This window comes from Panthera uncia, chromosome B4 (assembly GCF_023721935.1).
Source record: "Panthera uncia isolate 11264 chromosome B4, Puncia_PCG_1.0, whole genome shotgun sequence".
Lineage (NCBI taxonomy): Eukaryota > Metazoa > Chordata > Mammalia > Carnivora > Felidae > Panthera > Panthera uncia.
In genome coordinates, this window is record NC_064809.1 from 50,225,941 (window position 1) to 50,240,451 (window position 14,511).

Genomic DNA, 14,511 nt, shown 5'->3' on the forward strand with positions numbered 1-14,511 from the left:
TTGTCCACAGTTGCAGATGTTGTAAAACAAGCAAGCTATTATTCTCTCCTATCTATCAACAATCTTCTATAGTTGTAAGATTTGAGAGGGCGTTATACTGGCAAAATACTTCTTCAAGAAAAATAGAAATCTTTAAGGCAAATGTCATTTTTAGGAGCTCAGGTTCCATTTTTATTATGCTTCCAAGGCTTATTGAATATCTATTATTTTGAAAAAATATCACAGAGTAAGGTAAAGTATACTAAAATGAGCTAATCAGAGTTGCTGCCCTTAAGGAGAGTATATTCCAGGCCAGAAGTTTGCATGACTTTATCAACATGATTGTTGATTATAATTCACATGACTATTTTGTACATGATGTCCAGGAGATTTAAGAGAGCCTATCAAGACAAATAATTCTTTAGGATTTATTTTATTTAGTTATTTATCTTTTTAAAAAATATATTGTCAAACTGGCTTCCATACAACACCCAGTGCTCATCCCAACAAGTGCCCTCCTCAATGCCCATCACCCACTTTCCCCTCCCTCCCACCCCCCTCTATCAACCCTCAGTTTATTCTCAGTTTTTAAGAGTCTCTTATGGTTTGCCTCCCTGCCTCTCTGTTTGTAACTTTTTTCCCCCTTCCCTTCCCCCATGGTCTTCTGTTAAGTTTCTCAAGATCCACATATGAATGAAAACATATGGTGTCTGTCTTTCTCTGACTGACTTATTTCGCAGCATAATACTCTCTATTTCCATCCACGTTGGTGCAAATGGCAGAAAAATATGGAAGCTTCATGAATTTGCATGTCATCCTTGTGCAGGGGCCGTGCTAATCTTCTCTGTATTGTTCCAATTTTACTACATGTGCTGCTGAAGGGAGCACAGGATTTATTTTATTGTTGGCTCTCCAAATTTGATGGGCGTAAAAGTTACTTTAGGGGAAATGGAGTAGAGATAACTAGACCCAACCAGGTACTAAATCACGTTCTCTATGTAGGCATTGAAGAGAGGAGGGGGTTCTCAAGTCTTTGTGACTGTAAAAAGCTGCTCTATTATTTCTTATGCACCCCAGTTTGAGAGCCACTGCCTTATATGACACCACCTTGAAAAGTTCTGTCCCCAAGAAACTTACTATTTAAAATGTGACCCGGGGAATCAGCAGCATTAGCATCACCTGGGAACTTGTCAGAAATGCAGAATCTCAGACCTCACCCCTACCCTAAAGAATTAGAGCCTACCTTTTAACAAGACCCCCAAGTGATATATATATATATATATATATATATATATATATATACACACTAAAATTGGAGAATCTCTGCATTCAAGGACTATAAGAATAGAACTATACATATTACTCAATGTGCACAGATTTGATAGTATTTAAAAGGTGTATGATACATACTATCTTAAAATGTATAAAATGTAATTTATGGTTTTATTAATAGACAAAATTTGGCCACCATGGTTGTTAAAAATTAGGTGCAAGGTTTTCAGGGTAGTCAGCAATGTAAGTCTTATGATAAATGGCTTGGGATTTAGCAAAGATTAATTCCCTAAAGACAAATGTGGTCTGGAAAGTAACTGACATTGCTACAGCACAGTATCTAAATGGTGTAATAATCTAAGTCTTTATTTTGGACATGGTCAAATGTGAGGCAATGAAGTACTAAGGAACCAGATAGAAGGTGATTTCCCTTTAGGTGTATTAAGTGGAGGAACTGGAAATTTGAGGAAGGAAATGTTCAGTATTAGAAAGAGGAATCACCTCTCTCTAAAATTATTACATTAATACAAAATGTAAAGCCTTACATTTTCTATCTCACTTAATACACATGAGAAAACCTGCATGAGAGCCAAATACTGTTGGGGAGAAAGGAGAAGTACTATGATATTAAGGATAAGCCCAAGATTTACTTCTAGAGTATTCAGTTATGTCCTTCCTTCCTCCCTCCTTCCCCCCTCCTTTCCTCCCTCCATTCTTTCCTTCCTCTCCCTATCTCTCTTTCTCCCCTTCCTTCCTTCCTTCCTTCCTTCCTTCCTTCCTTCCTTCAGATATGCTTTATAGGTTATTTCTGCAGCATTCAATATTCCATTCCCACTCCCCATGTTTAAATTTCTTTCTGATCCAGCAATGTAGATGTCTAAGAGTCACAACTGGACTATTAAATATTAAGAGAGATTAAGGCTGCAACCAGCTACTGCTGGCCAACTCCAGCACAGAGAAGTGTTTCATTTACCAACACTGTGATTTGATTAATTGTTGTTTAATCTGAATGTTTGAAGACAGATTATGAAATAGTTTCATAAATTCAAACATCTCTCTTTTCAAATAGTTTCATTTGTGTCCTTGGTCTCTTTGGACATTTGAGTTTTCAACTCTTGCAATTTTCAAGATTGTGGAAATCAAAAATACTAGACTTTAATTTCTTTCAGTGATTTTATTTACAGAACAGTATATTACAGGTTGTTTTGTGGACATTAGTCTGGGCAGTTTTATTAAATACTGGGTCTAAATTGCTATTCTGTACAGAATAAAAATCAGAAGATTTGAAAATATTTACATTTTAATAACCTTAGGAACACAATGAAAAAAGCCTTAATGGATACATGGCCAGTGGGGCAAAGGTCCTAATGAAGTTCAATCAATATATGCTCCCCTTTAAAAAATTATTAGCATAGTTTGTCTTTAATGTTGGCTGAGAAGAAAGGAGCAGATGGCTCTCCACATGTTTACTGCAATTATTCTGTTCACTCCTAGAAATGGGACATTTAACTATGAAGCTTTCATTAACCTGAACCTTGATTTTTATAATATATTTGAAATATTTGTTATGGATATTGTATTTGGTTCTCTTCTATCATAAATACGCTTGTTATACAAGTTTGGATGTCCTCTCTTCAACTGTAAATGAATGCACAAGTCATACAGTAATTAACCGACTACCTTATTGTCTGAGAGTTCTGTGAGACCGTCTAGATTGGCTCTCTACTGTAGTTCAAAAAAAAATAGTGAAGCTTCTTCTGATAGTTCCAAACACAATAAGTGCTCCCCAGGACTTCAGAAAAATTAGAAGGAAGTCTTCTTCATCCAGATAAGTCTTCTTCAGAAAAGAAGGTTTACAAAGAAAAGGATAACTGAAGTAGTGCTGAGAAGTATTGTTGCCACATAGGTCAAGATGTGTTAGCTAAGTACTCCTCATCTTGTGAAGAAGAAATTATTTATATCATCTCTTTTTTATCAACCAGGATTGGTGCAGATGGTGCCCGATGCCATCACCCTAGCAAAGATCCATCGCCATTCTGGACTGATAGGACCATTGAAAGAAAACACAATCAAAAAATGGTTCAGTCAGCACAACCATTTAAAGGCAGATTATGAAAAGGTTTGTCCTGCTGTAGCTAATTTTAAATAATGTACTTAAAGAAGAATATGCTCTGGATCATTAACTATTGTGTTTCATGAAAAAGTAAATTAAGGACACCTTGAGTTCTAATCCATGCAGTCATCAGCTTAGTAATAATGATCCAGTTTAAATGGTATATTAACTAGATAAAATTTCTGTATTTGGTTTTGTTTCTTACAGCCATCTCTCTTGAGATGTTGCTCCTTGAAACTACTTCTTTCAAGTTATCTCTGACTATCTGTATACAACCTCCAGTTTCTATAAATCCCTCTCCTTCCTTTGCAATGCATTTCTTCTGCCGAGCTCTACTTTTTCATGCCTTATTCTTCCAATGTTTGTAAAATGCATAAATATCTCAGAACTTTACAAAATGTACTATTATATTTGACTGAAAACATTTTTTCCCATTTCCCTTCATGCTGGCATCTGGCCTGTGGTGTATAGTTGTGCAGGTTCTGCCATCTACCAGGGCTCCCAGCTGAGGAATGAGTTGCTTAAATCCAGGCTTTATTCCACTTGCCAAAGCATGAACTGGTCCAGCTGGGTCTACCTGGAGGGAGGAACATCTTTATGCTAATTCACACAAAGATACAATAAGGGCTAGCACTGAATTTTCTCCAAACTGTCCTGAGCACTGAAATTTCTTCATTCTAGGCAACTCCTCAGTCCTGAACAAACTGGAATGATCGGTCACCCTAGTTAACACAGGCCATGATAGGGAGACCCAAGAGTTCATCGGTTTCAGATTTCTATGAGATTGAAGTGGAGCAAAATATGGGGTTTTGGAGGTCAAATAACAAAGATGAGGTGGCATTACCTTGAAATCTATTTTGTAATCATTCACAAAATTAGAACTTGAGTTTTGCACAAATCCCTGGGGTTATATCGTTTGAGGTGTTTACACATATATTTGCTCTTCACAGCTACACATAAGGGCATCTTTTATTATCTTCACTTCGTAAGTGAAACATATATAATGAGACAAATTAAGTGACTTGTTCAGGCACTTGGGATATCTGGAACGAAGACAGGTAATCCAGTGACATAGATTTCCACTCCAGCATGTCAGCCACACCGTTCCAGGAGACCCATTACCATGGCCCAACCAATCACTCACAGCTCCACCATGGTTACAGTCTTGGTTGTATCACTGATGAAAATAATGTGTACTCAGGAAACATTTGAAAACAAAGAGTAATTTTGGCAAGAAACCTCTGTTTATTAAAGAAACAGAAGCCACAATTGACTTAGTGATAACCTGCTTCCACCCACACAGACATTCACTGATGTATACTGTACCAAGACACTTTTGGACATTAGCTGGATGACATATTTGTAAGGATAAACATAATATATTACCTATATCTCAATACAGTTTTTTCTGTGTTACAAATTCAAATATTCAAAATTGACATTTTAAGTTTCTCTGGGGATAGGAAATATTGAGCCATATTTTTCCTTCTTCTTTTACCTTGAAAAAAAATCATTCAATATTGTATACTTGGGACATCAAAAAAATACACCAGGAATCCTCTTCAATAAGCTATGAAAATTAGATCCAACTGAATGAAAGAGATATTTTGCCCAATTTAAATGAAAACATTTATTAGCCACAGAAGAAATTGCTTCATGTTCTTCTATAGCATATCAAGAACCAGTCATTTAATCATAATCTTCTCTCAACTGAGACGTAGAAGTGGGTCTCGATTATGTAATTTCGCTTTTTATACTACTTTTTACCATTATCTCTGATGCTAATGCATTTGCTTATTTTATCTGTGTGTTATCTTTGTGTTATTTCTTTTCAACCAATTAGGCCTTGAGGAACTTTTTCTATTCCTGTGCCGGCTGGTGTGTGGTAACGTTCATCCTGGGAGTCTGTGACCGACATAACGACAATATCATGCTGACAAAGTCAGGCCACATGTTTCATATTGACTTTGGAAAATTCCTAGGTCATGCACAAACATTTGGAGGGATAAAAAGGTCAGTGTGCAAATAATGTCTATTACAGTAATTAAGCAATGTCCCGGAGTGATATAGGACATGTAATAGCATAGAAACCCGGCAGATGGCTTGCTCCCCCAGCTCTCAAATCCCCCCAGATAACATAAACATGTTTATATGTCTAATATGATTGAAGGAAATATTTTCTTCAATATAATTTTTAAATTAGGTTTCCTCAAATTGTTAGTGGACTTCTCCCATGAGAAACTAATCCTGCTCCAGTCTGAATTGTCTGAAATATAACATTCTTGCTTTCTTATAAACCCTGAATGGACAATGAGGCATGAATTCGTGGTCTCAATACATCCAGTATATTGCCCATAGCAATCACCATCCCTGGTCTACATATCACAAAACTAGCACATTTCCTACACTGAAATAACCTTAAGTCATTTCAAAAATACCCAGTGAGCAACAACCGATCAAGGCTCTGAGGATGTAACAGCAAACAAGGAAGACACAAACCTGATAATCTTTCTAGGAAGAATGATACACATTAAACAAGTTAGCATGTAAAGAAATAATATGAGTAAATGAAGAATTTGATTTCTTAATAAGAAACTGAAGCAAAGAAATTATATGGAGAGTGACTGGAGCAGGGATGCCATTTTAAAGAGGCCTCTAGAAAGAGATGAGAGACCGCTGTGTAATTAATTATCTACCTTGTGGAAATCCATGAGAATAGATTTCTAAGAAAAGAGAACAACAAAAGTAATAGTCATGAGCATGAAAATAAGCCTAGTATGATCCAGTGATAAGAAGACCTGGGACCTGGAAGTGGATGGAGAGGGGGCAGGCAGTAAGATGTAAAGGTGAAGAGCTTGAGGAGGCCAGACCAAGTAGGGCACTGAGGACATGGTATGAAGGTTGGTTTTTATTTTGGGTGCGGGGCAAGCCATTGATGGATTTCAGTGGATTTCAAAACGTGTTCTTCTCTCCTGTGAAGTAGTAAGAACAGTTAGGAGTCTACTACAATGATTAGGGCAAGGCCTTAATGGAAAAGAAGTGGTAAAAACTGAGATTCAGAATATAATTTGGGGTCAGAGCCATAAGACCTGCTAATTGATTGGACATTGGCAGTGACTAATGGCTGGGGGAGGGGCTTAGCAAGTAGAAATAGAAAAGAAAACATTCTATTTTGCCTGGATAATGCCTGGATCTTTAATCTTAACAAATAATTATATCATTTACTGAAACCAAAAAGACTGGTGGATGAATAAGTTTTTGTTTTATTTTATTTGAACTGGGACAAGGAAACCCAAAGTTTAAGACTAAAGTCCCTTGCTTTAAAAAGATACAATACCTTAAAGTAGAAATGGGACCAAATCATTCCAAAGAGTAATCACTCACTTTTAGCTAAAAGTATCTACTCAAAGGAATAATAATGTCTTCTATAATATAACATGATGAACTCTCACTAGATGGCAGTTATCTGGTATTAAAATGCCAATATAAACTACATAATATGGTATCTCCTATTTTGTAGAAGCATACAAATGGAATCATTTCATATGTTGTTATTTTCAATGCATTGCCTTCTATTATGACTACCTCAAGAAAATTCACCACATCTGCATTCATTCCTTAAAAATCTACTGAGGATAATCTGTGTGCCAAGCACTGTGATAAATCTTGAGGATACAAAGGTGGATAGTACACATTTACCACCTCAATGGGGTTTGCTCTTTCTTAGAATACTAGAAGACAAAAACATAAATAATCATTATAAAATGTGATAAAGGCAGAAATAGAGAGATGTACGGACTATCAGAAAAGCATAGAAGCAAGATACCTAGTTTATGAAAGACAAAAGCTAATTAATGTACATAAGCATGAACATAATTTACCCATATAATACTTTTTCCCTACAATCCATTCTTTCCTAGAAATTTAAAGATTAGATTTCAATTCTGACATCTTTATTTATTTATTTTGCTGTATTGTCCACTGGATATTTGGGCTAACGCTTACTCATTTATTTAACCAGCAATAGTGTTGACCATGTGGGTGGTTAAAAAAGGAATAAAAATATTTCAGTTTCACAGAAAAAATCGAATAAGTCATAAAAAATAAGAACAAGTTACTAAACAATACGGTAAGTCCTATAATGGAGATATGTACCAGGGTCTATAAAAAAGGTGGAGCTCAATTTGTTTGTTTATTAATATTACAAGAGCTACTGCTGCTTCTGATTTGGCAATTTTTTTGACATATGATATTATATTAGTTTCAGGTGTACAACATATGATTCAGCAATTCTATAGATTACAAAATGCTCACCACAAGTGTAGTCACCATCTGTCACCACACAGTTATTACATTATTAACTATATTCCCTATGCTGTACATTTCATCCCTGTGCCTTATTTATTTTTTAACTGGAAGTTTGTACCTATTAATCCCTTTCATCTATTTTTTCCTACTCCCTACTTTCCTCCCTTCTGGCAACTACCAGTTCTGGGTATTTATGAATGTGTTTCTGGATTCTTTATTCATTTATTTGTTTTGTTTGTTTTTCAGATTCTACATATAAGTGAAATCATATGGTATTTGTTTTTCTCTGTCTGATTTATTTCACTAAGCATAATACCCTCTGGATCCATTCATGTTGTCACGAATGACAAGATTTCATTCTTTATTATGGCTAATATTCTATTGTGTGTATATGCCACATCTTTATCCATTCATCTATTACTGGACATAAACACAGAGAAACATATATATTTTCAAACTAATATTTTCATCTTCTTAATGTAAGTACCCAGCTGTGGAATTACTAGATTGCATGGTGCTTTGTTTTTAATTTTTTGCTTTCCATAGTGGCTGCACCAATTTATATTCTGACCAACAGTCCCCAAGAGTTTCGTTTTCTCCACATCCTTACCAACATTTGTTATTTCTTGTGTTTTTGATACTAGACATTCTAACAGCTGTAAGGTGGTATCTCACTGTGGTTTTGATTTGAATTTCCCTGGTGATTCATGATGTTCAGCATCTTTACATATATCTCATCTGTTGGCTGTCTTTACATCTTCTTTGGAAAAATGTCTATTCAGGTCCTCTCTTTGGCAATTTTAACTCTTTTAGGTAACATCTGAGGTACATGAAAATGCGTCCAGCACAGTACATAACCTCACTCATAGTAGGTTCTCAATATTGTTTATCAGTTAATAAACCATTCATCTGGAAGCCCTCAATCATTCAATAATCATTGATTGGATGAATGAAATGAAGCTGGCAGTGTCTTCTTGAGATGACTGATTATTGTTCACCAGCTAAGGAGGCCAACTGAAGCATTATGATCCATTTGGATTATTATTTGCAAGATTTTATCTCCACCAGTGGCTATGTAAGGCTAATTAGCAATGTCTCCTTGGATTTCTGTCTTGAAACTGATACTTCTGCTCTGAGTTTAACAGGTAAACTGAACTATTCCTACTCATTTTTATTCACTATATCTTTTGAATTACATTCTAATAGTTTCCTTCCCAGTGTCTTTTGGCTGTTTCTGAAGTTCATTTGAGTGTTGTTTCATAAGATGGCCAACTTCTTCTAACTTGGGACCATTGGCTGTTCTTATTGGTTGCTAGGTTGACAATAGACTTCTTATAAATTGAACCTCTATATTCTCCTAGGACACATGAATGTTCTTACTTATACTACATTTATTATATTATAGACCTGATCTTTAAAGAGACTAGCTTCACCTAGCTCCTTCTAAACACATACTAGGCATATTAATAACCCACCCATAATGTACAAAGCCACGTATGTAAATAATGCCCTAGGACTATCCTAGTCTCTCACAGTCTAGCAAGGCCATAATGCTCTAGTAATAACCCAGGATCATACTCCTTAACATAAAATGCTGCACCCACTGGGACTAGAAAGTACACGTATCTCAGATACATGTGTTTCTACTATTGTATACTCCTTAACACTATGGAAGATGAAAATATTTGTATAACTTTCTAAGTTTACAAAAGATTACTAACACATAGAGACTAATTTTACTTAATAATACATTTGCCTAAACCATTGTTCAACTGCACATAAGAAGTACAGTTTCCAGTTGTGGGTGGTTTATAGGTTGGCAAAAGAAATCACATACACACATAAAACCCCCTCTCTAAGTTGTAGATATACCCTTTAGCCAACGATACAGAATTTAATAATAGAAGTTAGCAGGCCAACAGAGCAGAACCAGATGTAGTATATCTTTCCCTTGATCTTTAGTTTCCTTAAGAAGAGCAATGAGGCAATGTTTTTTTTACAAGCAGGATCTTGAAAAAGAAGCTAATTTCTTGCTGGGCCATTGCCCTTTTATATTCATGCTTACATCACCATTCCAAAACCTCTCCCACTAACCATCTATATAATCCTATTTAGACAATGCCTACAGACATTGGCTCTCTTGATTCTTGGATTATATTGAGTCAGCCCAGCAACACTCACATTTGGAGTCCTTGCCCAGATGTCTCTAAACCATTCCTCTGAATTCAGTTTCCCAGAAATATGGAAAGCCCATGCTTTTACCAAATCAGAGGTTTCTGCAGACTTTCTAACTTTGAAGAAAGAAAAAACACCTCACATCTCAGTTATAAATATGAAGGATTTCACATCCTGTGTATAAACAAACAATCCTTCATTATTGGTTTTAATTATTAGATTAGATAAAGAGGATATTCACCAATGGATTAAATCACAGGGCAATTCAGCCCTAGCATTCCTTAATGATTCTGGGGAAAATTTGGCTAATCCTCACAATGTAAACAATGAAGAATTTCATCAACTTTCTGAAGCCAATGGGTTTTTCTTTTGAAATATTGCTTAATTATTATCTTCTTTATTTTATTTTATCTCACAAAAATTCAAATTAAAGTGGTTAACAAGTTATGCATCCACAATTTTTCAAAGTTCCCCTGTAACAATTTCTATATAGCAATTTTTTCATTAAATAAAAGATATTATTGTAACAAACTCTAAATTTCAACTCCATAATTTCTTGATAGTGACTCTTTTACAGAGGAGGAGAAACTAAGGAAGACATTTATTGGTGATATTTACTACTCTTCTAACTCATTATTTGATACTTTTTTTTTTTGAAAACTATATTTTACAACCTGTATGGTCTTTCACTTCAGTAATGCTAGACTTGCATGAAGTCTTTAATTTTAGGGACTGTATGAGTGGTGGTTGACGTCAGGTAGTCCAGAGATAGACTGTGTGAGTTTTTTTGAATCCCATGCTAATTAATGTACTAATGATGTGACCTTGAACAAATGGCTTCTCTGTGCTCCAATTTAGTTTTTTTATAAAACAGATTTTTTTGAAGATTAACTGATACATCTAGAGTGCTTGGAAGAATGCCTGGCATCCAGTGAAAGCTCTAGAAATGTTTGTTGTAATTAACTGTAATGCAAGTATTCCAAATGAAGTGACAAGAAGTGAAATTGAATCTCTAGATGATTATTGTTTCTTTGTGTTTAAAATTATTTAAAAGGTGGCTCAGTTGTTTAAGGGTCAGACTCCTGATTTGGATTAGGTCATGATCCCAGGGTTGGGGGATTGAGCCTGAATCTGACTCTGCCCTGAGCGTGGAGCCTGCTTAAGATTCTCTCTCTCTCCCCCTGTGTCCCCTCTCTCACTTGTGGATGCTCACTCTCTCTCTAAATAAAGAAAAAAATATTTAAATGATGTATCTTATTTTGGTACTTTTTTAAAGTATGTGCTTTAAAATTCATGAATTGAACTATTAGTCCTTTAACTTCTCTGACTTTGAGGCTTGTTGATTGACAGACTGGATTGCCTTGCACTGTTCTTCAGATTTATTAGGTTGTAAGGTATTTCACCAAATCATTCTTGACTTCTGATATGATTTCATACATAAACAGAGGTGTGCTGGACTGGGCTCGTGCTAGCTGGCAAGAGCTTATTTTGTGTATTCCTTTTCAACTCCATATTCAAAAACATCACTTTGGCAGCCTAAAATCAGCCATGGTGAGAGTGTATACACCATGACAATTGGCAAATGTCATAAATGAGAGCTTTATTTTTCTCTTAAAATAAATTAGCTAGTTATTAAATATATATCAGCATACCAGAGGACATAAATCCATTTAAAACAGATGAAAAATCATCCCAGCATACAAACAAAATAAAATACTTTTATTTTCCTATTGAAATATTTACATGAGGATAATCAAAATATTATATATGTCTTATTACAGCATGGTTTATACCCTTTTGAAGTTTTGTCCCAATAGATCATCAATCACCAAATATAATTAATCTCAGAATTTTCCTCTCAATATTAGTCATAAACGTTCCCTATATCTGTAATCATCTTGACATGATCTTCAATAGTTAGTTACCACTGATTAAAAAAAAAAAAAAAACTTTTTTGAGAGAAAGATTGAGAGTGTGTATAAGAGGGGGAGAAGAGGGAGAGAGAATCTGGGACTTGAGGGCTTGGGGGGAGCTGTCAGCTTGATGGATCAAAGGCAGGCAGGTGGAAGTGACAAGGAGCAGGGCAGTCTTGTCAACAAGGCCCTCTAGTCTAAGTGACATCTCTGCCCCTGACAGTACATGGGTCTGGGTCAGGTAACCTCTCTCTCTGGATCTACATTTTCACCATTTGTAAAGTAGGAATAATAGTATTCTTTATCCTACCTACCTCATGGGATTATTGTGAGGAAACAAGAAATGAAGGATGGAGAGCAATTGGAAAGGTGTAGCCCTCTACAAATAAAAGGTGACTGAGGAACCTGCGCTGAGCACGGATCCTCACGTGGGGCTTGATTTCACCGCCGTGAGATCATGACTTGAGCTGAAATCAAGAGTCAGACACTGGGGCACCTGGGTGGCTCAGTTGGTTAAGCGGCCAACTTCAGGTCATGATCTTGCGGTCCGTGAGTTCGAGCCCCGCGTCGGGCTCTGTGCTGACAGCTAAGAGCCTGGAGCCTGCTTCAGATTCTGTGTCTCCTTCTCTCTGACCCTCCCCCGTTCATGCTCTGTCTCTCTCTGTCTCAAAAATAAATAAACGTTAAAAAATTAAAAAAAAAAAAAAAAAAAGAGTCAGACACTTAGCCAACTGAACCATCCAGGCACCCCTGATGTAAAATTTTTTTATGTTTAATTTCTAATTTGAGTATTGTATGTTTATATTCTAAATATTGTCAATTTAAAACCATCTTCGAAAAAATTTTCCCTTAGCAGATTAAAAGATTTTTTGTTTTACTCCAATCATTCTGGTTTAATGTAATATTCATGTAATCCAAATGCTATATAGGCATTAATGATCTCCCACATGCTTTAATTACTGTCTTAATGTCCTCTGAAATTGGGTGAGTCTCATTGGTCTGTTATTCACACATTTGTTTATTAAATAAACATTGTGATTCTTTTTACTCAAAGCAGGCCTCAGTATCTAAAAAAAGCACACTTGCCAATACCTCTCCAACTGTGAATGCCTGCAGGACATCTTTGAATCATATACACCTATCTCCTGACACTTAGCAGAAGCTCAGTCTTGGGTGATTGAAGGATCACTACAAAAATGCCATAAAATTTACCTCCCTTGACCTGAGAAAGTACAATTTTTCTGAAGACAAAATTGTTACGTGTGGCACTTAGAGTTATCAGAATCATAGAAAAAGCAAAATAGTGGTAGCCAGCATCTGGGAGGATGGGGGGAATGGGAAGTCATTGCTTAGTGGGAATAGAGTTTCAGTTTTAAAAGATGAAAGAAGTGTGGAGATGGATGGCTTTTTTGATGGTTCCACACTATTATGAATATATTTAATACCACTGAACTATATATTTAAAAATTGTTGAGATGGTAAACTTTATGTAATATGTATTCTACAATAAAATAACTGAAAAAAATGGTACAAAGGCTTTCTCCAGCCACAAAGCCAGCCCTAAACAAACTACACCTAACATTTGAACAGTGCTTGGATGTTCAAAGCACTCTCACATAGACTTATTTCCAGAAAAGAAGTTTGTTCTGTCATTCTCATCTCCATACTATTGTTTCTCTTTCTTCTCCTACCTCCCCATATCATTACACTATATTTTATCACCTTGTTTCTTCTGAGTAACCTTTTTTATATCTACTTCCCTCCCAGTATAAGTGGAAAACAGTTCCTCTAATTAAAAAAAAAAAAAAAACATGAATTTTCTTCAAAGAGAGACATGTAAGTTTTCAGATGAAGAGAGTGAGGGATGATTGAGAAAGGATGAAGTATGAGAAAGGGGAAATAAAAGGAAGGAAATGAGGGGGGAAGAAGAGGGAGAGTGAGTACAATTTAAATGGTGGGAGGATTCTGCCTTCTGGCATTCAGTGGGTCTGTGAACAAAGCATGCAGAAGACATGTATGCTCTCCTCAGTAGGTCTAAGTTAAACATGCCTGTCAATAGAAGCATCTTGTAGTACTAAGTATGAATCTAGTTTTTAAAGAAAGGCTACAGGGGCACTGGGTGGCTTAGTTGGTTGGACATCTGGCTCTTGATTTTGGCTCAGGTCATGATCTCACAACTTGTGACATTAAGGCCCACATTGGGCTCTGAGCTGACAGTGTGGAACCTGCTTGGGATTCTCTCTCTCCCTCTGCCCTTCCCCTGCTCATTCTGTGTGTGTGTGTGTGTGTGTGTGTGTGTGTGTGTGTGTCAAAATAAATAAATAAACATTTTTTTAAAAAAATAAAGATTACAAACTAAACATGAGCCTATTAAAAGAACTTCACCTGATGTCCAACTGAAGAAACAGTACCTCCTCCTTTGGCAGAATTTAACTCATGCATGGTGTTAAACTTAGAGATAAAATATCTATTTCAAGCATGATTCCTAAGTTTTGATCATGCATATGGTAACTTAATGGGTGATTTAAATGTTTCCAGAGGTAACTTGGACTATTCTTTTTTTTTACATCCAACTTGATTTTCTAACCTAAGCCTATTTAAAATGTGATTCCACAATCCAGTTTCAACCAAGCATTATGGCAATGGTCAACTTTTCCTCATATGTAGACTAACTTCTGTTCCAAGAATACACTGGAATTCCATGCAAAGCCTAACGGTACACTTATTCTTGAACTCAAACTCAAGGGAGGG

General features: G+C 35.9%; 1 protein-coding gene and 1 non-coding gene across 2 annotated transcripts in view; one reads left to right on the forward strand and one right to left on the reverse strand.

Moving 5' to 3' along the window:
• PIK3C2G (phosphatidylinositol-4-phosphate 3-kinase catalytic subunit type 2 gamma) overlaps positions 1 to 14,511 on the forward strand; it is a 348,760-nt gene that overhangs the window by 228,740 nt on the left and 105,509 nt on the right. The window contains exons 23-24 of the mRNA XM_049625158.1: positions 3,234 to 3,370; positions 5,208 to 5,377. Of these exons, the coding sequence (XP_049481115.1) occupies positions 3,234 to 3,370; positions 5,208 to 5,377 (307 nt within the window). The remainder of the gene's footprint in view (positions 1 to 3,233; positions 3,371 to 5,207; positions 5,378 to 14,511) is intronic.
• LOC125920473 (U6 spliceosomal RNA) lies at positions 761 to 867 on the reverse strand. The gene has a single exon (XR_007457065.1). It is a non-coding gene; the product is annotated as a U6 spliceosomal RNA (small nuclear RNA).